At 37.2% G+C, this 27,383-nt stretch overlaps 1 protein-coding gene across 1 annotated transcript in view; it reads left to right on the forward strand.

Annotated features, from left to right (window-relative positions):
• Nucleotides 1–26,801, forward strand: part of LOC128200703 (uncharacterized) — a 33,155-nt gene extending 6,354 nt beyond the window's left edge. The window contains exons 4-8 of the mRNA XM_052894958.1: nucleotides 21,455–21,589; nucleotides 23,884–24,012; nucleotides 24,733–24,901; nucleotides 25,377–25,519; nucleotides 26,442–26,801. Coding sequence (XP_052750918.1) covers nucleotides 21,455–21,589; nucleotides 23,884–24,012; nucleotides 24,733–24,901; nucleotides 25,377–25,519; nucleotides 26,442–26,534 — 669 coding nt within the window. The 3' untranslated portion in view covers nucleotides 26,535–26,801. The remainder of the gene's footprint in view (nucleotides 1–21,454; nucleotides 21,590–23,883; nucleotides 24,013–24,732; nucleotides 24,902–25,376; nucleotides 25,520–26,441) is intronic.
• The last annotated feature ends 582 nt before the right edge of the window (nucleotides 26,802–27,383 follow it).

The raw sequence follows: 27,383 nt of genomic DNA on the forward strand, positions 1-27,383 counted from the left end.
AAAAAAGTTGCATAAAAAAAAAGCAAAATCTATTTGTATATTGCTTTGCAACAAGTAGCACCTCCGTATACGAATTGATGACTGTCCGTTATCCGTTACGTCGTCAAGGTCAGCGTCGTGATGATTAGTTTACATTGTCCACTATTTTACCACTTTGTTTGTTTGTTTGTAACGTTAATTGTTTCTAATTAACAACGTACAGCTGCTGGACGGTCGTGGTCGATTAACTTCAATATAAATTGTTTTTTTTTTTAATCTTTTATTTATTTAGGGACTTCTGTCCTTTTAGGCACGTCAGTACCGTTGTACCTGAATCAATTATAAATTGTCATAGAAACTGCTAGAAAGAAAGAGAACGATTTTGGTATTTTTTTGCAAACGCAACGAAATATGGAACCGACATAGGAAACCTTATGTTCGCGTGTTTTTTAATGGGTGATAATGGTATGGTAACCCTGTCTGCGTTAACGGTATTTGCTGGCGGGACACCAGTGATGGATGGCAGGTGAGAATGAAAAGGCAGGTCAGTTAGCCCATCGTGATGAATACACCTGGAATTCAGCGCGATGGTTTCCAAAGGGGAGCACGTGGAGGTCAACCTGATAGTGTATATTGCTGGCAGTGGGACAGGACGGGTAGTCCGCTTTGCTAACAATACCCCCCCCCCCCCATTCCACTTTGAAGTTTGGTGTACACGTACTATATAAGATGGAGATAGAGCGCTTTTGATCCCGATTATACGCACGAAGTCGCGAATAAAAACTAGAGTAAAGTAGTTATAAGTGAATTTTTAGGTAGATCAAGATACCTAGTATTGAAGTAAATATACCCAGAACTAATGTTGACAAAGTGGTTTTTTTTATCTGACAATGTAATGATAATGTAATTGATTAATTGAAATTATAAGAATTGTAAATACATTGAATTGAATTAATTACAATATTATCGGATATCTTGCCCTTCGCATAGCATAGAAGAACAACGCATTTTCGACCGTGTGGTCCCGGCATAGAATAGGCCACCCCTTCCTTTCCCGTGGGTGTCGTAAGAGGCGACTAAAGTAGGCCGATGGATGGGCAGCAGCGTCCCTCTTAAAACATATCTAAAGCCTAACTACGGTTGCCAACCCGCCTACCAAGCGTGACAGCTACTGACATACCCCCCAAGGGGGAGGCTTATGTCCAGCGGTGAACAGTTAAAGGCTGATATGGTGATTATGACGATGAAATGACGATGACGATTTATTATATAAGTAGGTAGTTATTATATGTATTTATAGTGTATGTATTTATGTAATATTTTATTATATATTTTAATATTTTATTTAACTGTATATTTGTTTATGTATTAATAGTTGTAGCACTTCAGCTGCCCGCTAACGAAATGCTTTCTCACTGTACTGGGTTGACTGGAAGAGATCTCTGTCAGAGAGAAGTCCACCCTTGCTCACAACATTTATAAATACATTATTTTATATGTAACTTACAAGTGCAATAAAGAATATATATATTATATGAAATTAAAAAATAACACATCAGGACATACTTTTACAATAGAAAATAAGGTAGTTGTTCACTATATATGTGTACCTATAAAATCTGTAACGATTGATACGCAAACCTGCTGTGACGTAAATATTTTGTTTGCAAATTAAAGTCGTGGTAGTAAACGAAAGTTCGAATAGGGTTGTCAACCGTTCGTACTGAATTTTAGTTGAAAATGTTTTGTTGCCAGTTTTAGGTAGAATCATAGACTTAACCCGTTTGTTTAATTGTTTTTAATTAAAAACGTACAGTCTTAACACAGCCGCTGGACGGTCATGGTCAATTGACTTAAATTTTTTTTTATACAACTTAGAATAGCAAACAAGCTGACGGTCCACCTAATGGAAAGTGGTAACCGTCACCTATAGACATAAGCAGTACCGTGGACATAACAGAGTATACTGTTTCCCCCATGACACCTCACATGCGTTGCCATTCCTGAGGACTTAGGTGTTATTCCTCTGTACCCAGTAAATTCACGCCATATCCCACCCTTCAAACCGAAACACAGCCATGCAAACACAACTGCTTTACAACTGAAACACGAATGGGACAGAGGTGCCCAAGCAAACGACATTTGTACAAAGTCTCCCTTTGGTAATTCAATATAAATTGTTATAGATATACTGCCAGAAAGGAATCGAAAAGTTGTGATATTTCTTTTTTGCAAACGCTACGAAATATAGGACCGACATAGAAAACCCTTGTTAGAACTCCCTTGTAAGTCCCGTATTCATTTTTGTTTAAAAATATATAAAATTCATCATCATCATCATGCTACTCCTTAACTGTCCACTGCTGAACATAAGCTTTCCCCATAAGGGAAATTTTGCCAGTAGTTACCACGCTTGGCAGGCGGGTTGGCAACCACAGTTAGGCTTTTAGATATGTCTTAAGAGAAACGCTGCTGTCCCCTATTATTAAGTTCCTTTAGTCTCACGACACTCTTAGGAATGGAAGGGGTACCTTATTGATAGTGTCTCCAAGTGTATGCTTCGAAAAAAGCGGATCAACTTTTTCATACAAATTTTATGTGATAAATAGTTTGTCTTATAATTTCTGCATCTTTTTAATGTGTAAATACTCATTTTATTTATTAAATAATACGTCAAGATACATTTTATGCGTAAATACCTATATAGAACACTGAAAAAAAAAAACGAGTCAGCTAATTTGACAAGTAGCTGACAAATTTTTGAGATTCTGTCTATATAATTAACATTACACTATTGTATTAGGTTACTACCTGTAAAACTAGTGAGAAATATAGATATAGGGGGAAAGGGATTGTTAGTAATGGAGACTGAGAATCCCATTGCTAACAATATACCCAACCAGGTCGACCTCCACGCGGTTCCCCCTGGAAACTATCATGGTTAATTCCTGATGAATTCATCATGATGGGCCAACTGGCCTGTTTTCATTCTCATCTATCACCCTTCACTGGTGCTCCGCCAGCGTATCCCGTTAGCGCAGGCGGGGTTACCATACCATTTTCACTCATCAAAAAAAAAATATAGATATAAGGGGGGGGGGGGGGGTAAGGGGATTGAGGGGATAATTCCATTGCTAGCAATGTACCTTATCAGGTCGACCTGCACGCGGTTCCCCCTGGAAACTATTGTGATTGATTTATTGTTAGTCACGATAGACCAAGTGACCTACTTCATCCTCACCTACCATCCCTTACTGGTGCCTCGCCAGTGTATACCGTTAGCGCAGGCGGAGTAACCATTCCATTATCATCAATTAAAAAATATATATAGATATATAAAAATAAATAAATAAATTTTCTGCAGTAAGTAAAGTTGTCAGCCCTTGTGATAGATGAAGACACCACAGCATAACAAATGTCTTCTAGATAGGTACCCATGTTCATGTCTGTGGCCAATATCGGTAATATTATCATAGCTCACCGCATGGGTTTATTATGGTGTCGTGTTTAGGAGTTGGCTTTTCCTCGTGACGTTCTGGTTGCCTATAATTTGTGACGTTTCACGAGGTCAAAGCAATAAGCCATCGCCGCCCAACGAAGTGTAAAGCAAGCTATGCTTCGAAGGAGTTTTGTAATTTTTTTTATGCGTCTTACAATGGCAAACAAGCTAACAGCCCACTTGATGGGAAGTGGTAACCGTCGCCTATAGACATGAGCAGTACCATGGACATAACAGATACTGTTTCGCCCATGATACCCCCCATGCGTTGATTCCTGAGGACTCTGGTGTTATATATATATATATATATATATATATATATATATATATATATATATATATATATATATATATATATATATATATATATATATATATATATATATATATATATATATCAACTGTGTTACTGTCGTAAAACAACTTTTGTCACCTAATTCACATAATGGCTTGTCACCAGCCACCAATAAACAAGTTGGCGCGTAAACTTTATAATTTGTATTCCGTGCAAGGGATTGTTGATCGTCGATAATGCTATCCAATGGCTGAACGCATTTGATAAGATTAACGCTACTCTCACAAAAACCAATTCGCATTATACAGGGTGGCCCATAAGTCCTTAGTAATGAAAAAATTAATTAAAATAAAACTAATTACACTATGAATAATATTTTTATTTGTAAATATAGCTAGAAAAACGGGAATTATTTTTTGTAAATAACGTCGTCCAAATGTAATCCGTTACAGTCACGGCACTCTTGCAAACGCCTTCTGAAATTGTCGATGACTGCGCGGCACGTCACTGCTGAAATGCTTGCCATTTCTCTGCGGATGTTTTCTTTTAGGTCATTAATTGACCGCGGGTTAGAGTCGTACACTTTAGCCTTAAGGTAGCCCCACAAAAAAAAATCCATTGGAGTCAGATCCGGGCTACGTGGTGGCCAGGAAATGTCTCCTCTATTAGAGATAACTTTGTTTGGAAAAAGTTGACGGATAACGGGCATAGCAGTATTGGAGGTGTGGGAAGTTGCTCCATCCTGTTGAAACCATGTTCGGGCATTAAAGCCTGGAAAGTTTTGCAATTTTTGTGTGAAAAACTCCTCGATCATGGCCACATATCGCTCCGAAGTAACAGTAACAGCACGCTCTCTGCCGTCCTCAAAAAAGTAAGGCCCTATGATGCCATGGACTGACATAGCGGCCCAAACTGTAACTTTAGGGCTATGTAAGGGCTTCTGGTGCTTAAGTTTTGGATTAATCGGGCTCCAATAGCGGCAATTTTGTTTACTAACATGTCCGTTAATGTGGAAGTGTGCCTCATCAGAGAACATTATGTTATTGAACGAAGTAAACCGATTAAACATTTCATTAGCATAATTCACTCTCTGAATAGCATCAGTTTCTTTTAATTCTTGCACCAACTGAATTTTGTAAGGGTGCATAAGTAAATCTTTCTTCAAAATCCGTTGTAACGATGTCCTGGATACGTTTAATGCACTGGAACGCTTACGAGTTGACTGTGTAGGATTTTCACGAATAGATTGTGCCACTGTGTCGATGTTTTGTTCCGTACGTGATGTCCTTGGGCGACCCAACCGCGGTTTATCTAACGTCGAACCGGTCTCCTCGAAATTAGCAACCCAATTCTTAATCGTTTGGAGAGCTGGGGTGTCATCAAAGTTGTGTAAACCTTTGTGTTCTCGAAATTTACGCCTCGCAACGGTTGCCGAATTGTTGTTTTGATAAAACTCGCGCACACAAAACGCACGGTCCGCTCCGGTGAAACGCTCCATCGCGACTAAATTCCCAGAAACCGAAGTTACTGCCCCCGCTTCCCCTGCACCGCTCACGCGCACCGTTTTCGTTTAACTCAAATTTTTCTTTTCTAAGGACTTTTGGGCCACCCTGTACTTGCATACATTTCTATTAATTATATTGGATAGATAGATACTCTTTATTGTTTCCTCTAAAAGATTACAATAGTAAACTTATTATAAATATAAACAATTACAAGAAATAATCACAATAGAAAACAATGGGCGACCTTATCGCTAAGAGCGATCTCTTCCAGCCAACTTTTGGATGGAGAGGAGTAATTATAAATAGTTTGATCGGAGGCACGATGAAGATCCTATTATGTTTTATATATATATATATATATATATATATATATATATATATATATATATATATATATATATATATATAAGCGCCCCAAATCGATTAGGAATAATTTTAACATGTGTAAAACCACGTGTGTCGACTAGTTAAATACTTGATCGGAGGGCGGATAGTGTTTGGTCGATAGCTTAGACATACGATACGCGGCGAGCTTTCACGGTCGACATTATAGATTAAATGTATAACTATTTAATTTGACACAAAAGCCCTATCGTACACAAAACACCATGTTTATAAATCAATCGTAAGAACAGAACGTTTACTCTTGAATCCAATATCAATACAATCTATTTTTTTTTTATTATGGATGAAAATGGTATGGTAACCCCGCCTGCGCTAACGGGATACGCTGGCGGAGCACCAGTGAAGGGTGATAGATGAGAATGAAAACAGGCCAGTTAGCCCGTCATGATGAATTCATCAGGAATTAACCGTGATAGTTTCCAGGGAGAATCGCGACGAGGTCGACCTGGTTGGGTATATTGCTAGCAATGGGATTCTCAGTCTCCATTACTAATAATCCCTTTCTCCCCAATCCAATCTATTGCCAATGACAATTTTATACCGCACTCGTGAAACTACAGTTAGGGATTAAGTTATAATTGGGATCGGTTTACAATCGTTTGCATTGACAAGTTACACTTTTTACGTTTTTTTTTTTTAATGGATGATAATGGAATGGTAACCCCACCCACGCTATCGGTATACACCGGCGGGGCACCAGTGAAGGATGATAGGTGAGTATGAAGCAGGTCAGTTAGCCCATCGTGACGAATTCAACAAGGATTGTTCACGATGGTTTCCAGGGGGAACCACGTGGAGGTCGACCTAATAGGGCATATTGCTAGCAATGGGGCTGTCAAACTCCATTGCTAACAATCCCTTTCCCCCCAATATCAATTTATTGGAATTTATTTCATGAGTAACCCCACAGTAATGTTAAGCGCCATATTTTTTATTCTTCATTTATGTGTATATATTATTTCTGTGTAGTTCCTTTATTATAATTCTTAATAATTTATTTGACCCCTGTGTGGGTGTAGTCGTATATTTCTGTAAAGTTTCTTTCTTTCTTTCTTTTCATTATGAGATACTGATTTAAATAATTAGCGGTGACTTATTATAATTCTTAATAATTTATTTGACCCCTGTGTGGGTGTAGTCGTATATTTCTGTAAAGTTTCTTTCTTTCTTTCTTTTCATTATGAGATACTGATTTAAATAATTAGCGGTGACTTATTATAATTCTTAATAATTTATTTGACCCCTGTGTGGGTGTAGTCGTATATTTCTGTAAAGTTTCTTTTTTTCTTTCTTTTCATTATGAGATACTGATTTAAATAATTAGCGGTGACTTATTATAATTCTTAATAATTTATTTGACCCCTGTGTGGGTGTAGTCGTATATTTCTGTAAAGTTTCTTTTTTTCTTTCTTTTCATTATGAGATACTGATTTAAATAATTAGCGGTGACTTATTATAATTCTTAATAATTTATTTGACCCCTGTGTGGGTGTAGTCGTATATTTCTGTAAAGTTTCTTTTTTTCTTTCTTTTCATTATGAGATACTGATTTAAATAATTAGCGGTGACTTATTATAATTCTTAATAATTTATTTGACCCCTGTGTGGGTGTAGTCGTATATTTCTGTAAAGTTTCTTTTTTTCTTTCTTTTCATTATGAGATACTGATTTAAATAATTAGCGGTGACTTATTATAATTCTTAATAATTTATTTGACCCCTGTGTGGGTGTAGTCGTATATTTCTGTAAAGTTTCTTTTTTTCTTTCTTTTCATTATGAGATACTGATTTAAATAATTAGCGGTGACTTATTATAATTCTTAATAATTTATTTGACCCCTGTGTGGGTGTAGTCGTATATTTCTGTAAAGTTTCTTTTTTTCTTTCTTTTCATTATGAGATACTGATTTAAATAATTAGCGGTGACTTATTATAATTCTTAATAATTTATTTGACCCCTGTGTGGGTGTAGTCGTATATTTCTGTAAAGTTTCTTTTTTTCTTTCTTTTCATTATGAGATACTGATTTAAATAATTAGCGGTGACTTATTATAATTCTTAATAATTTATTTGACCCCTGTGTGGGTGTAGTCGTATATTTCTGTAAAGTTTCTTTTTTTCTTTCTTTTCATTATGAGATACTGATTTAAATAATTAGCGGTGACTTATTATAATTCTTAATAATTTATTTGACCCCTGTGTGGGTGTAGTCGTATATTTCTGTAAAGTTTCTTTTTTTCTTTCTTTTCATTATGAGATACTGATTTAAATAATTAGCGGTGACTTATTATAATTCTTAATAATTTATTTGACCCCTGTGTGGGTGTAGTCGTATATTTCTGTAAAGTTTCTTTTTTTCTTTCTTTTCATTATGAGATACTGATTTAAATAATTAGCGGTGACTTATTATAATTCTTAATAATTTATTTGACCCCTGTGTGGGTGTAGTCGTATATTTCTGTAAAGTTTCTTTTTTTCTTTCTTTTCATTATGAGATACTGATTTAAATAATTAGCGGTGACTTATTATAATTCTTAATAATTTATTTGACCCCTGTGTGGGTGTAGTCGTATATTTCTGTAAAGTTTCTTTTTTTCTTTCTTTTCATTATGAGATACTGATTTAAATAATTAGCGGTGACTTATTATAATTCTTAATAATTTATTTGACCCCTGTGTGGGTGTAGTCGTATATTTCTGTAAAGTTTCTTTTTTTCTTTCTTTTCATTATGAGATACTGATTTAAATAATTAGCGGTGACTTATTATAATTCTTAATAATTTATTTGACCCCTGTGTGGGTGTAGTCGTATATTTCTGTAAAGTTTCTTTTTTTCTTTCTTTTCATTATGAGATACTGATTTAAATAATTAGCGGTGACTTATTATAATTCTTAATAATTTATTTGACCCCTGTGTGGGTGTAGTCGTATATTTCTGTAAAGTTTCTTTTTTTCTTTCTTTTCATTATGAGATACTGATTTAAATAATTAGCGGTGACTTATTATAATTCTTAATAATTTATTTGACCCCTGTGTGGGTGTAGTCGTATATTTCTGAAAAGTTTCTTTTTTTCTTTCTTTTCATTATGAGATACTGATTTAAATAATTAGCGGTGACTTATTATAATTCTTAATAATTTATTTGACCCCTGTGTGGGTGTAGTCGTATATTTCTGTAAAGTTTATTTTTTTCTTTCTTTTCATTATGAGATACTGATTTAAATAATTAGCGGTGACTTATTATAATTCTTAATAATTTATTTGACCCCTGTGTGGGTGTAGTCGTATATTTCTGTAAAGTTTCTTTTTTTCTTTCTTTTCATTATGAGATACTGATTTAAATAATTAGCGGTGACTTATTATAATTCTTAATAATTTATTTGACCCCTGTGTGGGTGTAGTCGTATATTTCTGTAAAGTTTCTTTTTTTCTTTCTTTTCATTATGAGATACTGATTTAAATAATTAGCGGTGACTTATTATAATTCTTAATAATTTATTTGACCCCTGTGTGGGTGTAGTCGTATATTTCTGTAAAGTTTCTTTTTTTCTTTCTTTTCATTATGAGATACTGATTTAAATAATTAGCGGTGACTTATTATAATTCTTAATAATTTATTTGACCCCTGTGTGGGTGTAGTCGTATATTTCTGTAAAGTTTCTTTTTTTCTTTCTTTTCATTATGAGATACTGATTTAAATAATTAGCGGTGACTTATTATAATTCTTAATAATTTATTTGACCCCTGTGTGGGTGTAGTCGTATATTTCTGTAAAGTTTCTTTTTTTCTTTCTTTTCATTATGAGATACTGATTTAAATAATTAGCGGTGACTTATTATAATTCTTAATAATTTATTTGACCCCTGTGTGGGTGTAGTCGTATATTTCTGTAAAGTTTCTTTTTTTCTTTCTTTTCATTATGAGATACTGATTTAAATAATTAGCGGTGACTTATTATAATTCTTAATAATTTATTTGACCCCTGTGTGGGTGTAGTCGTATATTTCTGTAAAGTTTCTTTTTTTCTTTCTTTTCATTATGAGATACTGATTTAAATAATTAGCGGTGACTTATTATAATTCTTAATAATTTATTTGACCCCTGTGTGGGTGTAGTCGTATATTTCTGTAAAGTTTCTTTTTTTCTTTCTTTTTCATTATGAGATACTGATTTAAATAATTAGCGGTGACTTATTATAATTCTTAATAATTTATTTGACCCCTGTGTGGGTGTAGTCGTATATTTCTGTAAAGTTTCTTTCTTTCTTTCCATTATGAGATACTGATTTAAATAATTAGCGGTGACTTATTCTAAGCCGGGACCTACACAGCACATGTATGGAAGGATATAGGAGAGCTCTTATATGTCTTTGCTCAGTATATATTAAAAAAAAACTACCGACTACCTCTGTCTTAGTATGGTCTTTTTGCAAATAAAATACGCAAATATGTCGACCTCCACGCGCTTCCCTCTGGAAACCACCGTGCTAAATTATTGCTAAATCGGTCACGATGGGCCCACTAACCTGCTTTCATCTTCACCTATCATCCCTCATCGGTGCTCTGCCAGCGTATACCGATAGCGCAGGCTGGATTACCATTTCATTTTCACCTATTAAAATATATATATGTATATATATTACTTGCCCTTAATTTATACAGTTCCAACAATCCTTTCTTAATACTAGTGCTGGTCATAAGTAGGGCTGACATAACCTAAATTGTCGACACCGGATAAACACGTCAAAAATCCCGGACATTTGGGCGAAATATGGTTTTTTCCCAGGACACTAATGAAAAAATGAAAACATTGTTATATATATATAAAACACGGTTATTGTGGATGAATTTGTAACTAAGATTTATTTCAATTCATCACCTACCTGTAAAAAAAATTGGATTTCTCCTGTCGGATGGCAGCCCTAGTCATAAGAAGAATCTATTGTCAAAACTTGGTACTTCCAACTTTAGCAGTTTCGACTGTGCATTGACGTGTCAATCAGTCAGATTTTTTCTCTTTGTAACATACTACAGATTATTATGATAAGTCCCAAACGAGCTGTAGCGTGAAGGTAGATAAGATATAATGGTTGGTACTCGTAAACCTAGGTCATGAAGTCTTTGACCGATCTGTCCTCCCAGCGTCCTCGGTAGTGGCGTTTGTTTACGCGAATACCTGTTATTAATAAAATTTAGGGTACTGAGGCATAACATCTTAGTCCTCAGGAATGGTGACATATGAAGGGGTACCATGAAAGTCACACTGTAATTTGTGACGTCATGGTACTTTTTTTTATGGGTGAAAATAGTATGGTAACCCCGCCTGCGCTAACGGGATACGTTGGCGGAGCACCAGTGAAGGGTGATAGATGAGAATGAAAACAGCCCATCGTGATGAATTCATCAGGAATTAACCATGATAGTTTCCAGGGAGAACCGCGAGGAGGTCCACCACGTCATGGTACTGTTCATGTCTATAAGTGACAGTTACCACTTTTACCAATATAGTGTTACATAAAAAAATTTTTGCTCGGACCGCTCGCCTAGTGCAGACGTCAAACGAGTCTAAAGACTGATATACTCTAGATGTCTATAGGCGATAGTTACCACTTACCATCAGGTGGACCGTCAGCTTGTTTGCCATTCTAAGTTGCATAAAAAAATAATAGGTAGGCTCTAAGTCGCTTACCATGAAAGCACTGTCTGTCGTCTATCACGAACCACATAAAGAATGTTGAACCCATATTCACTGGGGGAACAGGATTGTTAGGAATAGAATCTAACAATTCCATTGTTAGCAATATATATTAGGTGGTCATCCTGGTTCCCCCTGGTTTTTTAGGGGGAACGTCACGATAGACTGACCTGCTTTCATGCCCACTTATTATCTCTCACTGGTAACCCGCCAACGTATACCGATAGCGCAGGCGGAGTTACCATTCCATTATCATCCATAAAAAAACCATATTCAGTAAAATACCATACACATGGCCATTAGCTTGATGACTCGACTGTAACCACGTATATGACAATATTATTTATGCGCATAAATTGATTGGGGTCATTGATTGTACCCAAAATGTTAGCGTATAGCGAAGTTTTACTAACATCTAATCGGTTCCTGCCAGCGATATTCACAGAGTCATAAAAGATGATTTATTTACCCTGTTTTGGGCTTTCATAATTGGACGTGTATTTCTATAGGTTTTTTTTTTCTTGTATCATATATGTATATGGTAACTACTAGTAAGTAAGGACTAAGTTACAATAGCAGGGGGAAAAGGATTGTTAGCAATGGAGTTTGACAGCCCCATTGCTAGCAATATACCTTATTAGGTCGACCTCCACGTGGTTCCCCCTGGAAACCATTGTGAACAATTTTTGTTGAATTCGTCACGATGAGCTAACTGACCTGCTTTATCCTCACCTATCATCCTTCACCGGTGGACCCCCGGTGTATACCGATAGCGCGGATGGGGTTACCATTCCATTATCATCCATTTAAAAAAAAGTTACAATAGCATTAATTGAATTCAGGTAAACTTAATAAAGCATTTTTAAACAGTAGCTTTACCAGAAGGAGACTTTGTACAAAAGCTTGGGTACTTCTGACCCATTCGTGTTTCTACCATAAAACAGTTAGGTTTGCATGACTATGTTTTAATTTGAATTGTATATGGTTTGAAGGATGAGATATGGCAGTGAATTTACAGGGCATAGAGACATAACATCTTAGTCCTCGGGAATGGCAGCGCATGGGGGGTATTATGGGCGAAACAGTATACTCTGTTATGTCCATGGTACTGCTCTTATGTATTCTATTATTATTTATATTTATATTGTCGCCTATTGATTTTATAAATTATACTGTATAATATTTACGTAATCATGGAACAAACAAACATACAGAGAGACAAAATTTCGAGAAAAAATATTCTTTCGGCTTCTATTGCCTCTTTAAAGATCCCTCCCGTGTTTTCCTAAATATTTCTATGTAGAGACATCGTTTAGTTACGATTCTAATATATTAGTAAAATAAGTCAACGCTAATGACGTCAATAATTTATTTATTTATTTATTTACACTTTATTGCACTAAGTAAAAAGAGAAATAACAAATACAGTAAATATTAATGAGAAGTGATACAAAAGGCGGCCTTATCGCTAAGCAATCTCTTCCATACAACCTTTGGGTAGAGGACATTGAGAAAAAGACAAAGGGTAACTTTACGTTAGTTAATAAATAAATAAATAACTGTAAACGTACTTGTACCGTGTTTAACTTTGTAACTGAAATTAAAATGGGCCAACTTATAACGCGCCCGCCCATTCGTCAAGCTATCAAAGTTTTTTCAATAAAGACTTATTCGAGCGTTGCATGGGCGAAGTTTCTTTGCGGTATCGTAACCTTAGATTGATAGTATAACTTTGTTAGTTGAACACGAATGCCTGCGGACCTTGCACAATAGGTTTTTGGGTGGCTTCCAAACCCATATCGACTGTGGAGTTACATTTTAAATTGAATATTGTAAAATTATGATATCAGGAAGTAGTAGTAGTTTTCAACGGAAATGCAAATGAAGGTTCTAGATTCGACTAATTTTAGTCGAATTAAATTTTTTTGGTTTGGTTAATATTACTATACTATATATATAAATATAGTATTAACTGTTAAGTGTATTATAAAATTATGTTGTTTGAGCTTGAAGGCAAACGCCGTTCTGGTATAATTTGGGAGTTAGCAGCTTGCATTGTAAAGGATTTTGTGTAGGAGCGGAAAATATTAGACTAGCTGACCCGGCGAACTTCGTTCCGCCTAACAGTCGATTCTTTATTAGTTTTTTTTTTTATTATGATACCTACTTAATTTCATTTTATTTTTACCTATTCCAAATTAAGTTATATTTTTATTGACAGTAGCTGTGGCATGCGAGTGAGCTGCGCGCGGTACTGGACTGTACTTGGACATTGCAACATTACTTTATTTTTCTAAAATAAAAGATTTTTTTTCTAAAATAAACGTAGCCTAGGTTACTCTTTATTACATCAGCTACCTGCCAATAAAAATCCCGTCAAAATTGGTCCAGCCATTTGAGAGATTAGCCGGAACAAACAGACAGACAGACAAAAATTGTAAAAAATGTTATTTTGGTGTATGCACCGTATATATATTTACATATACATGTAGTAAAAAACGGTTATTTCAATATTACAAACAGACATTCCAATTTTATTTATATGTATAGATAAACCAAAAGGGACTGGCTGAAAACTAGCGCTGTGCAGCTGTTCACATTGCGCTGGGACACTCGCAGCATCAACTGAGCCGGTTCCTTTTTCCGAGTATGGGACATTTTTTATATATGTAATATTTTTGTATTTTCTGTTCTAATTGTGTTTTTATGGCAATCAATATTTTCTATTTCTATTCTAAAAAAAAGAAAAGTACTAAAATGGTCTCAAACAGCTGTATGACGTATTCTTTCGAACATGTAGCTGATTTTCAGTGGCACCTATTTGTTGAAGAGAGAAGTTTGCCACTTAAAATCAACTAAAAAAAAAATAAAATATTGATCTGAGCCGGTTACAACAAATGGTTTGCAAAGTACGTACAAAATAACGGAAACTTTATTTTGGAGGGCGACCATTAATTGTGTGAGGCATTTTTGGCGAATCAAACAATATGGAAACGCATTTTTCTAAATTAACGTAGGGTTTTTTTTTATACAACTTAGAATGGCAAACAAGCTGACGGCCCACCTGATGCAAAGTGGTAACCGTCGCCTACACACATGAGCAGTACCATGGACATAACAGAGTATACTGTTTCGCCCATGTTACCCCCCATGCGTTGCCATTCCTGAGGACTTGAGTGTTATTCCTCTGTACCCTGTAAATTCACGCCATATCCCACCCTTCAAACCAAACCAGCCATGCAAACACAACTGCTTCACGGTTGAAACACGAATGAGACAGAGGTACCCAAGCAATCGACTTTTGTACAAAGTTTGTACAAATGTTGTCAATGTTAGAGTATATACTCTCGCTCTTGATACCCATTTTAATGAGCCAGAAATCAAGGCAATAGCATTTCCTCGGTCGACACAACACGAAGTCAATTATCTTCAAAGTTAATGAAAACGCTCTCACCGCCCAATCAAAACTCCATTAAAACTGTTTTCTGTCAAAACCGCTAACCTATTCGTTTCATATACCTACCGAGAACGAATTTAGATCCTTTTTATGTTCTTATTTATTTATTTTAAACTTTATTGCACTAAGTAAAAAAAAATAATAATAACGAATACAGTAAATATTAATGAGAAGTTATACAAAAGGGAGAGGTAGTAGGATTAAACAGAGATTTTGAAGCTAGTAGCTACTAGCTTCTTAATTAATTTTGAAAAAGAAGAGGTTAGTAATTCGGCTGAATTCTTTTTCGAATCCGTCAATGAATAACCAGTATCTCTTTGTATTTATACACACTAGTTTGCAAATAAATTTATCTTTATGTTACACAATCTCTTCACTTTTTTAGGATTACTCCAGATCCAAACATGATGAAAAATATTAATGGTCATGTCTGAAAACTAGACACTTGGAGTTACAATTTGCTTTTTTTCTTTTTGCTGTATCATCATTTTCCTCGGAGCTCGTTGAAAATCATCCAAAAATTTGGAATATTTTTATAACCCTTAATTTTTGTGTCTAGTGTATTATTACTTAACAACATTATGTACATAAGTTAAGATTTATATATACATATATAAATCCTAACTTTATGATTAAGTACCAGATAATAAACAAAAATAAAATATACATTTTACCAGAAGGAGACTGTACAGAAGTCGCTTGCTTGGGCACCTCTGTCCCATTCGTGTTTCAACTGTAAAGCAGTTGTTTGCATGGCTGTGTTTCGGTTTGAAGGGTGTAACATGGCAGTGAATCCCATTAGGTGGGCCGTCAGCTTGTTTGCAATTCTAAGTTGCATAAAATATATATATACTACAATATAAAGGCAAATTTATATCAATCTACGCAAGCGAAGCCTCGGCGAGCAGCTAGTTAAGATTGATAACCGCCGCAGTGGAACCCAAAATTAAATTACCTGCCAAAACTCGTTTAAAAATAGCGCAGTATGGTGTTAATTTATATCGCTCTAAACGTTAACACCTATCGTTCTATCGCAACTCGCTATCGTACGGTCGCGCCTGGCACCGGTCGCCGCGCGGGGGCAGCACTAACCCTTCCTTGCATAATGGTGGAAATTTCCATCATAACATTGAATGCCCAAAAATTATATAAAAGACAAAGTTCACTTTAAGTTGATCGTGTCTGGATACCTTTTTAATGTCCATTGCAGAAAAAAAAAACATAGCTGTCAAGTTTAACTTTTTAACCATTTTTCCTTTAATTTTGAACATGAATTATATCACCTTGATTTATTTCACCAATAAAACAAAAATCATGTAAAGAAGGGTTAAAATTGTATCGGACCATATATAATACACTTGTCCTCTTACCAGAGGGGAACTTTGTTGTAAAAGGCATCTGCTCTAATAACTTTGTCCCCGTGAAATGGCAACTCCGTTTCGATCATCATCATTATTTCAACCATTATCCGTCCACTGCTGGATATAAGCCTCCCCCATAGACTGCCATAAAGAACGGTCCTGAGCCACCTGCATCCACTGACTCCCTTTCCCCGCCTAAACCCCGCCTTCGCTAACGGTATATAGGGGGAAATTGTTGATAATGAGGATTAACAACCCTTATACTAGCAATATACCCTATCAGGTCGACCTTCTCGCGGTTTCCCCTAGAAATTGTCAGATTATTATTGACAACTATGTAGGTAGTTATACATATAAGATATTCAAGGTAACTTGTATGAATCTTCATTATAATAAATCAGTGGTTGTTTCAAGCTCTTCTTTTATTGACGTGCTCCACCTATCAAAGTTGACAGAAATTACCGTGAATTTAAAATTCATTGGTAAATTTATTACGATGGGCTAGTTGACCTGCTTCATCTTAATCTATCATTCCTCACTGGTGCCCCGCCGGTGTATATCGATAGTGCAGGAGGGGTTACCATTCCATTATCATCGATTAAAAAATAACAGTATATGCTGGCGGAGCACCAGTGAAAGATGATAGGTGAGAATGAAAAGGCAGGACAGTTAGCCCATCGTGATTAATACACCTGAGATTCAGCACGGTGGTTTCCATGGGAGTCCACGTGGAGGTCGACCTAACAGGGTGTATTGCTAGCAATAAGACTGGTAGTCTGCATTACTAACAAACCCTGCCGTTGTAACATCCAAATAACACTCTGGTTTACAGGAACCCATTGTTCCAATCTCTCATGTGGGATCCGTAAATTTTTTAAGCCTTTTGCCTTGGTTTTGAAATTAAAACACGAAGTACCTACATACACGATTGCATTATCATATTTTGTGTTTGGACAGCAGCGCCCTTCTTAAAACATCTATAAAAACCTAACTGCGGTTTCCGACCCGCCTGCCAGAGAGAAAGGGATTGTCAGAAATGGGCAGGTTAGTCCCCATTGCTATCAATATACCTTATAAGGTCGACCTCCGCGCGGTTCCACCTGGAAATCATCGTGACTAATTTATCGTTAAATTCGTTGCGATGGGCTAACTGACCTGTCTTTTCATCCTCACCAATCATCCCTCACTGGTGCCCCGCTAGTGTATACCGATAGCGCAGGTGGGGTTACCACTCCATTATCATCCATTAAAAAAAAGACCCGCCTGCCAAGCGTGGCAACTACTGGCAGAACTCCCCTTATGGGGAAGGCAGTGGACAGTTAACGTCAAAAATCATCAATGATTTTATGTAAAATTCATACCTATATTTAAATTGATTTTAACAAACTGTGACTGTTTATAATTACTCCCACTTCATCCAAAGGTTGGCTGGAAGAGATCGCTCTTAGCGATAAGGTCGCCCATTGTTTTCTCATTGTGATTATTTCTTGTAATTGTTTATATTTATAATAAGTTTACTATTGTAATCTTTTGGAGGAAACAATAAAGAGTATCTATCTATCTATCTGTCTGTCTTCCGTAGTCAATAAAACTGAAAATCCTCAACAGTTTTCCGGAACAATAAAGCCTTTAATTTGTAAATGTCGCTCGTGTTATGTATATTTTTAACTACATTGAAACTTCTAACAAATTACTAAGTCCAATTCACATGAATTTAGTTAATTTATGCACAGGTTACGCCATTTTTAGGGTTCCGTACCTCCAAAAGGAAAAACGGCACCCTTATAGGATCGCTTCGTTGTCCGTCCGTCTGTCTGTCAAGACCCTTTTTTCTTAGGAACGCGTGGAGGTATCAAGTTGAAATTAATATCATATACTCAGGTCTGCAATCTCTTAAAGCAGTGAAAAAATCAAGCTTCTAAATCGACGCAATCAAAAGATACGGCCGTTTATGTTCCATTTATATCGCATACATTCGCGAAGGGAATTTAAACCTATAGGGTACTTCCCGTTGACATAGAATCATGAAATTTGACAGGAAGCAATGTCATGTAGCACAAGTAAAGGAAACAGTCTGAAAACCGTAAATTTGTATTTATTTCACAAAAAAATTTTTCATTTTATACAGAACCCTCGTTGTGATTCCGATTCGCACTTGACCAGCTTTTTTTATTATTATTGTAATATCAGCCGTTAACTTCCTACTGCTGGATATAGACCTCCCCCTTTGGGGGTATTTTACGAGTAGTTGCCACGCTTGGCAGGCAGATTACCAATCGCAGTTATGCTTTGGTGATATGTTAAGAGGGACGCTGCTGCCCATCCCTCGACCAATTAGTCCCCTTAGTTATCTCCTACGACACCCACGGGGCAGATAGGAAGGCCTATTCTACGCCGAAACCACAAGACTATTGAATAACATTATACACTCGATATTATGATTTCGATTTTGTTCTATGAAAAACAGTTTTTTATACCACTGAAGTGGCAAACAAGCATACGGCCCGCCTGATGATAAGCGGTTAACGTAGCCTATGAACACCTGCAATACTAGAGGTTATTACGCGCGCGTTGCCGACCCTGAAGAAACCTCTTTACCCCCCTTTTGAAGTTTAGCTTCACGATTGTATCATTGGGTTTTATTTTACCTTCTCGGTTACATACTGTATATCTAGAAGCGGCTGTGAGTCGTCCTTGACATTTGGTGCAGTCAGCCGTTACACGTTCCTTTCCATACAGTTGAACTATTAGATAGGAACTGAATTTAGTTTTATATATATATATATATATTCATTCTTTTATCTATTACTGTGTATTATATGTATGTTTGTATTGTAATTTGTGTGCTGTAAGTAATGTAAATAAATTATCTATCTATCTATACAAGTTTTATCAAAATCGATTCAATAGTTTAATTTTTAAATCAAAATAACTGGTTTTTCCAAAATTGAAGTCGGTTTTCTCTTAATCTTAATTATAAACCCATAAAACTTGCATACGCCCGTATACTTACACGTGGCGCTAGTCATTCATATATTAGCGGAAGCAGTAGCAATTGTACTCCATGTGGGAACAATGGTGGTAGAAGCGCACAATGGCTGCCAATTCACCTTCAAATTCGATGGTTCATTGCGCTCGTTAATAAATTACCAATCGAAGGTTTAAATTGAACATGAATTTTGTGTGGATTATTTATATAGAAGTGAAATATTGTAGTTACAAATGGCAACGCATGGGGGGTATCATGGGCGAAACAGTATACTCTGTTATGTCCATGGTACTGCTCATGTCTATAGGCGACGGTTACTACTTTCCATCAGGTGGGCCGTCAGCTTGTTTGTCATTCTAAGTTGCATAAAAAACTTGTATTCGTTCTATATAACTATGTAAAGTCGACAAACGAACGATGTCGCGGGTAAAAGCCAGTGCCATAATAAATTAATAGTAAGTAAGTAAGCAAAACGTTACTGCTGTACTGCCTCACAATTGGGTCTAAACTGAGACCCAGATACAATTGCAGACGTGCCCGCGACCTTGTCCCTCGGTTGTTTGCAAAGAATTGATTAGAGCATACAAAAGCCCTTTTTGTATATTTAATGTAATATATTATGTTTGTTTGTTGTATTCATAGTGTAATATAATTATACAATTACTTAGCATTTTATTGATACAAATAGCAAAGAAAAGAAACGCCTGTATAAAGGCGATGTATTTTTATGGTATAGTGAAAAACCCATTCTTTTAATAGTTGGTAATAGAATGCTAACCCCGCCTAACGGTATACGCTGGCAGGGCACCAGTGAGGAATGATAGGTGAGAATAAAAAGGTATGTCAGTTAACCCATCGTGATAAATACACCTGGAATTCAACGTGATGAATACACCTGGAATTCAGCATGATGATTTCCAGGAGGGATCACGTGGAGGATAAGTTCTAAATGAATGGAGGATGAAGTCAGATTCCATGGTAGTTTTGTAGCAACTTCACCAGGCTTTAACCTAGGCGAACTAGGCTTTAAGGCGAACCGCGTAGAGGTCGACCAATTGGCGTATTTAACATTAATTTCCAAAGGGACTCTTAGACATAGTATCACTCGTACCCTAGCCTAGATGCTGTATCACTCTTACTAGCTTCAAAACCTCTGTTAAATCTTACTCTCACTTTAGTACTATTTTCCTGTGTTCTCTCTTCGTTTTCCTTCGTCATTTTTTTTTCTGTTGTATGTGTGCTGTTAAGTATGTGTATGTTATGTATATATTTAATTGTGTATATATTATATATGTATGTGTATATATGTATGTATGTATGTATATATGTTTGTATAAGATAATATTTATATAATAGTGCGCCACCTACCCTTTGTCTTTTTCTCAATGTCCTCTACCCAAAGGTTGTCTGGAAGAGATTGCTTAGCGATATGGCCGCCTTTTGTATCACTTCTCATTAATATTTACTGTATTTGTTATTTCTCTTTTTACTTGGTGCAATAAAGTGTAAATAAATAAAAATAAATATTACAAGGAGTTTGTATCAAACTCAAGAACATCTGCTCCACTCAGTCCATTCTTGCATGGTTGAGTTTTAGTTTGAAAAGTGGGATGGGGCAGCGACGTTATAGGGTTCGGGGGCATACCACTATAGTTCCTAGGTTACACATAAGAGGTACCATGAGCATCTCAGTGTATTGTGTGTAATATCTCTCGAAACTCGATACAGACGTGGATCTAGAATTCGGGTAAACCGAGACCTTGTTATTAAGTAACCTATTTGCTTGCTATTTTAAGTTGCTTAAAAATATACTTTGTACAATAGTCGTTTGCTTGTGTACCTCTGTCCCATTCGTGTTTCTACCGTGGAGCAGTTGTGTTTGCATGGCTGTGTTTCGGTTTGGAGGGTGAGATATGGCAGTGAATTTACTGGGTACAGAGGAATAACACATGAGTCCTCAGGAATGACAACGCATAGGGGATATCATGGGCGAAACGGTATACTCTGTTATGTCCATGTACATATATATATATACTTAGAATGCAAGCTTACGGTCATCGTGTCCCTTTCCTTGGAAAGTGGTGACTGTCGTAAGAGATGTACCATGGATACCAGTTTATATATATATATATATATATATATATATATATATATATATATATATATATAAACTCAAAATCTGCCAGTGTAAATCAATAATGCAGACAGATAGACCTGTCTAATTTCATGTATTTAAAAAACGAAATATATGATAACTGACTGATGGTTGCAGGTGGTGGAGCCCATCAACCGTCTGCTGGAGACGGTGAACTTCGACTGCGTGTTCTACTCGCTGGACTGGCACCCGCCCGACCACGTCTCCTTCATCGACAACGTGCACATGCGGGAGCTCCACCCCTCGTGTCCAGTGAGTAGTACTGGGGACAAGTATTCCCATTGCTAGCTAGACACCCCTGGAAATCATCATAATTCTTTTGATAAGGTCACAGTGGGCCAACTGACCTATAGATAGATAGATGACTCTTTATTGTTTCCTCCAAAAGATTCAATGTTCTTATCATCGATCCTTCACTTGGATGGCTATTTTCATGTTCTTATCATCCCTCACTTATGCCAGCGTGACACATCGCGAACTTTCTTTTTTTTAAAGTCGATTGAAAATGTACCCCGCCTGTACTATCGGTATACACTGGCGGGGCACCAGTGAGGGATGATAGGTGAGGATGAAAAGGCAGGTCAGTTAGCCCATCGTGATGAATACACATGGAATTCAGCACAATGGTTTCCAAGGCGAACACGTGAAGGTCGACCAAGCAGAGTATATTGCTAGTAATAGGACTGGTAGTCCACATTACTAACAATCTCCCCCCCCGTTGACAGTGATCATCACTCACTTCATATATCGGAAAACACGACGTCATCCGTTATGCCTCGTCAGAGGTCTTTATGTATGAAAGCGTCTTAGAAACTCTTGTTGCCAAAGGGCGACACCGCCACAAGAATAGTCATCACATCATCATATCAGCTGTTAATTATCCACAGCTGAACATTGACCTCCTTCATTAGGACCATTTTACCAAGAACACCAACTATTAGCCCTCCCTACCGCGGAATCTTCGCTGAGAGCCTCCGCAAATACAACCGCACACCGCACACACCGCCCCCGCCGACGGGGACGAGGATCCCACGCGACACACGGTCCGCGCGCGATCAGGTTTGCGCCAGAACGCACACCAACGACTCCAGAGTTTCCATCCATCACGACATACCGATCCTTCGCCGTCTCTTGACGAGGGTCGTAGTGCGGTGGCCTAAGCCGTGGCCCGAGCCACTCTGGCTTCCTTAGGCGCACACCGCAGTCCATTAGTAAGAGCTGACGCCTCTGTCGCTGCCCTCTCGCAGGCTTGGAGTGCCGTCTGCACTCCCCCCTGCATACGCGTCCGGTGAAGCTGTAAAGGCCACTCACGGCCAACAGCAAAACATTCAGAAAAATAACCAACTATGAGTTAGTGTTCTTGTCAGGCAGAATGGCAATCACAGTTAGGCTTTGGTGATGTTTTAAGAGGGACGTTAATCCCTCGACCATTAAATGACGGTTACCACTTTACATCAGGTGGGCCGTAAGCTTGTTCGCCATTGTAATTTGAATAAAAAAAAAAGTTTCCTCAGTTGCCTCTTACGACACCCACAGGAATAGAATATGAAGGAATACATAATAATGTTAAATAGACTTATGATGTGAATATCTCTATGGTGTGTGCTATCTTCACCATTCCATGGGATCGAAGATCGCGTGCTTCTATCGTGCCACGACGCCGCTTCGATTCCCCGAGGCCAAGTTCAGTTTAAAATTAAACTCTCTAAGAAATAACGCTGTTAGTTCAGTGGTTAGAGAAGACCTTAAAGTTCTGTATTCAATAACGATATAAAATATATATGTATATATAATTTTTCTAAAATTAATTTTACATGTATGACAGATATGTATGTATTGTATGTAAATTTTACATATTTAACGAAACTAATAGTTTATGTAAATACATTCAACTTTTCAAAGATTGGCTGTAGAGATCTCTCTATAGCAGGAGTAGTCGAAGATCCACTGTTTACTGACGAAACCCTGTTCGATCTACCAATTACATACTTCCTGAAATCTCAAATGAAACAACAGAGTTCAGTATATAATTATGTAGTACTAGCGGCTCGTCCCGGCGTCGCACGGGTGGACATTTTTACATGTTAAAAAGTGGCCATTAAGGCTGCACACGCGACGGAAGCTTAAAAATGGAGTAACTTCTCCCGTTTTCCCCAACATTTCCCTTCACTGCTCTGCTCCTATTGATCGTAGCGTGATGAAAAGTATACTATAACCTGCCCAGGAGTATGAAGAATAATTGTGCCAAGTTTCGTTGAAATCCGTCGAGTAGTTTTTGTTTCTATAACGAACATACATACAGACAAACAAAAATTTTACTGATTGCATTTTTGGCATCAGTATCGATCACTAATCACCCGCTGATAGTTATTTTGGAGATATATTTCATGTACAGAATTGACCTCTCTACAGATTTATTATAAGTATAGATTGTAATCAATTTTATTTTTGTCAAGAAAAAAAATATAAATTTGATAATTATTCATAGCGAAGCTACCATTCCACATTACGTCATCAATTAGAAAAGACTATATGTGGTGTTGCAGATCCCAGCGGACAAGGCGCAGGCATACGACACGGTAGTGTTCGCGGGCCCGCCGCCCATGCGGCAGCGGCTGTGGCCGCGACACTGCGTGCAGGACACCTGGGGCGCCGAGCTGCACAAGGACCTCAAGGTCAACAACGCCACACATTCCCTTCAACTTTGACCTTCACTAGTGCAGCTGTGAAAATCGCATCCAACATGATGCAGTAGATTTTGCGTGATGTCAAAACAAACAAACATTGTTTGTTTGTGACAGGGAGACAAAATATTTACCAGAGGGAGACTTTGTACAAAAGTCGATTGCTTGGGTACCTCTGTCCCATTCGTGTTTCAACCGTGAAGCAGTTGTGTTTGCATGGCTGTGTTTCGGTTTGAAGGGTGGGATATGGCGTGAATTTACTGGGTACAGAGAAATAACACGAGTCCTCAGGAATGGCAACGCATGGGAGGTATCATGGGCGTAACAGTATACTCTGTTATGTCCATGGTACTGCTCATGTCTATAGGCGACGGTTACCATTCTCCATCTGGTCGGCCGTCAGCTTGTTTGCCATTTTAAGTTGTATAAAAAAAACAACACAATTTTTTTTAATGGGTGATAATGGAATGGTAACCTCATCCGCACTATCGGTATACACCGGCGGGGCACCAGTGAAGGATGATAGGTGAGGATGAAGCAGATCAATTAGCCCATCTCAATGACGAATTCAACAAGAATTGTTCACGATGGTTTCCAGGGGGAACCACATGGACAGGGGGGACCTAATAAGGCATATTGCTAACAATGGGGCTGTCAAACTCCATTGCTAACAACCCCTTTCCCCCCACATAACACTAATGAGGGTTGCAGGTGGTGGAGGGTGCGGTGAAGGTGTACAAGGGTACGAACCCGGAGGTGGACTCGTACTCGGTGTTCTGGGACAACAAGAAGCTCACGGACACCAGCCTCATCTCGCAGCTGCGCATGCGCGGCGCCACCGACATATTTATATGCGGCCTCGCGTACGACGTCTGCGTCGGTACGTGGCACGTGACGTTATTTATTTACAGTTTATTGCACCACTTAAAGAATAATACAAAAGGGGGGTAAAGAGGTTTCTTCAGGGTCGGCAGCGCGCGCGTAATACCTCTGGTATTGCAGGTGTTCATAGGCTACGGTAACCACTTACCATCAGGATATATATATATACCAGATGGAGACTTTGTACAAAAGTCGTTTGCTTGAGCACCTCTGTCCCATTCGTCTTTCAACCATAAAGCAACTGTTTCAGTTTGAAGGATGGGATATGGCAGTGAATTTACAGAGTACAGAGGAATAGCACCTGAGTCCTCAGGAATGGCAACGCATGGGGGGTATCATGGGCGAAACAGTATACTCTGTTGTGTTCATGGTACTGCTCATGTCTATAGGCGACGGTTACCACTTTCCATCAGGTGGGGCGTCAGCTTATTTGCTATTCTCGGTTGCACAAAAAAGGTGCGTTTCGTTGTCAGGTGCGACGATAGCAGACGCGCTCGCGATTGGCTACCGCGCGGTGCTGATAGACGACGCGAGCCGGGGGGTCGACCTCGCCGACATCGAGAAAACCAAGGCCACCATCATCAATAACAACGGGGTCATTGTCACATCGGACGAGGTATTTATTATTTCAGTCATTTCATTTCAGCCTTTAATTGTACACTGCTCAACATAAGTCTTTCCCATAAAAGGAGTTTTGCCAGTAGTTGCCACATTTGGCAGGCGGGTTGGCAACCGCAGTTAGGCTTTGGAGATGTTTTAAGAGGGACGCCACTGCCCATCTTTCATCCATTAAATTCTCTTAATCACCTCTTCCGACATCTGCACGAAATTCTATACCGGGACCATTGTTCTATACCGGGACCATACATTTCAGTCACTTGTTGTTAACTTATAGACATAGGCCTCACCTATAGACTTATAGAAAATAGGATGATAAACAAGTTCAATAACAACCTGATGGAAAGTGGTGATCATCATCTATAAACATGAACAGCACCATGGAGATCATGATGCCCTGGTGCACTTCTTGCATTGCCATTCCTGAGAATTGTAATGTAATGTCATGTCCCACCCATCCAAACAGGGGGGAGAAGGGATTGTTAGTAATGGGGATTAGTAGCCCCATTGCTAGCAATATACTATATCAGGTCGACCTCCACGTGGTTCCCCGAGGAAACTATCGTGAACAATTCTTGTTGAATTCGTCACGATGGGCTAATTGATCTGCTTCATCCTCACCTATCATTCTTCGGTGTACACCGATTATACCACCGGTGTATACCAATAGCGCGGGTGGGGTTACCATTCCATTATTAAAAAAAACTCCGTCCAGTTATCAGTTATATTGTATAATGGTTTCTTAGAAATATTATCAAAATGGATTCAGTAATTTAGTTCTTAAACCAAAATAACTGGTTTTGCCAGAATTAGTCTTTTTTTGTAGAACCCAATTTTATTTATTATTAATCGCATGAAGGTATTGTTACACAATGGAAAAATCCACGCATTCATTAGAAAACAATGCTTTTAATCCACAGGTGGCGGCGATGGTAGAAGGTAGAGATAGACGACCGGAGTTAGGGTACAAGCTGGCCATGGAACTGAAGAACGCCATGGAAGAAGCGCAGTAAGCCCATCCTGTACTTGCACATATCCCCTGCCTTGAAATAAGGGATAATACAAAAAATAGGATTAAGCATCCACAATCAACTATTTTAATAGTACAAATTTTCATGTGCAACTAAATAACTATAGGTGATTACTATGCTTTAATAATGTGATGAAATTTGAAAAAAAAAACATGCGTATAATTCTAATAATAATGGTATGTAAATTGTGTTGCCATCACTTAAATAAGCAAACTTCATTGTCACAAAAATTAGAGAGATATATATATATATATATATATATATATATATATATATATATATATATATATATATATATATATATATATATATATATAAATATCAACAGTAAAAAATAATAATTTATAAAAATAATTTTGAGTAAAGTTATCTTTTAGTTATTGTGGATGATAGATGAAATACACGTCTAAAATATTTCCAATTTTTAATGGAAATATAAAAAAATGGCAACATTTTTACAATACATTTGTACCTACAAATAAGGTCCAATTAGTATTGCATTTTTTTTTTCGAATTCTCATAAAAAAGGCGACTTAAATGAATTGAAATTATCAAAAACATTCGGAATTCTATTATTAGAAAAAACGAAAGATGTTTATTTTTAAAGCATGACATCTACAAAGCTTATGTTTAAAATAATAATCAAACTGAACTCACCAGTGAAATGTTTGAGTTACTTAATTTTAACTTAAATGTAATAATTTATTTATTTAATTAATTAATTTAGCTCTTAATTATTTAAAATTCTTATAAAACCCGCTTTTAGTTTCTATTATATTTAATAAGTAGCATTTATGAAGGAAAACTGGCTGTAATAGTTAGCTTAAGCTT

Source organism: Galleria mellonella, unplaced genomic scaffold (assembly GCF_026898425.1).
Source record: "Galleria mellonella isolate WM207_F2 unplaced genomic scaffold, CSIRO_AGI_GalMel_v1 utg257, whole genome shotgun sequence".
Lineage (NCBI taxonomy): Eukaryota > Metazoa > Arthropoda > Insecta > Lepidoptera > Pyralidae > Galleria > Galleria mellonella.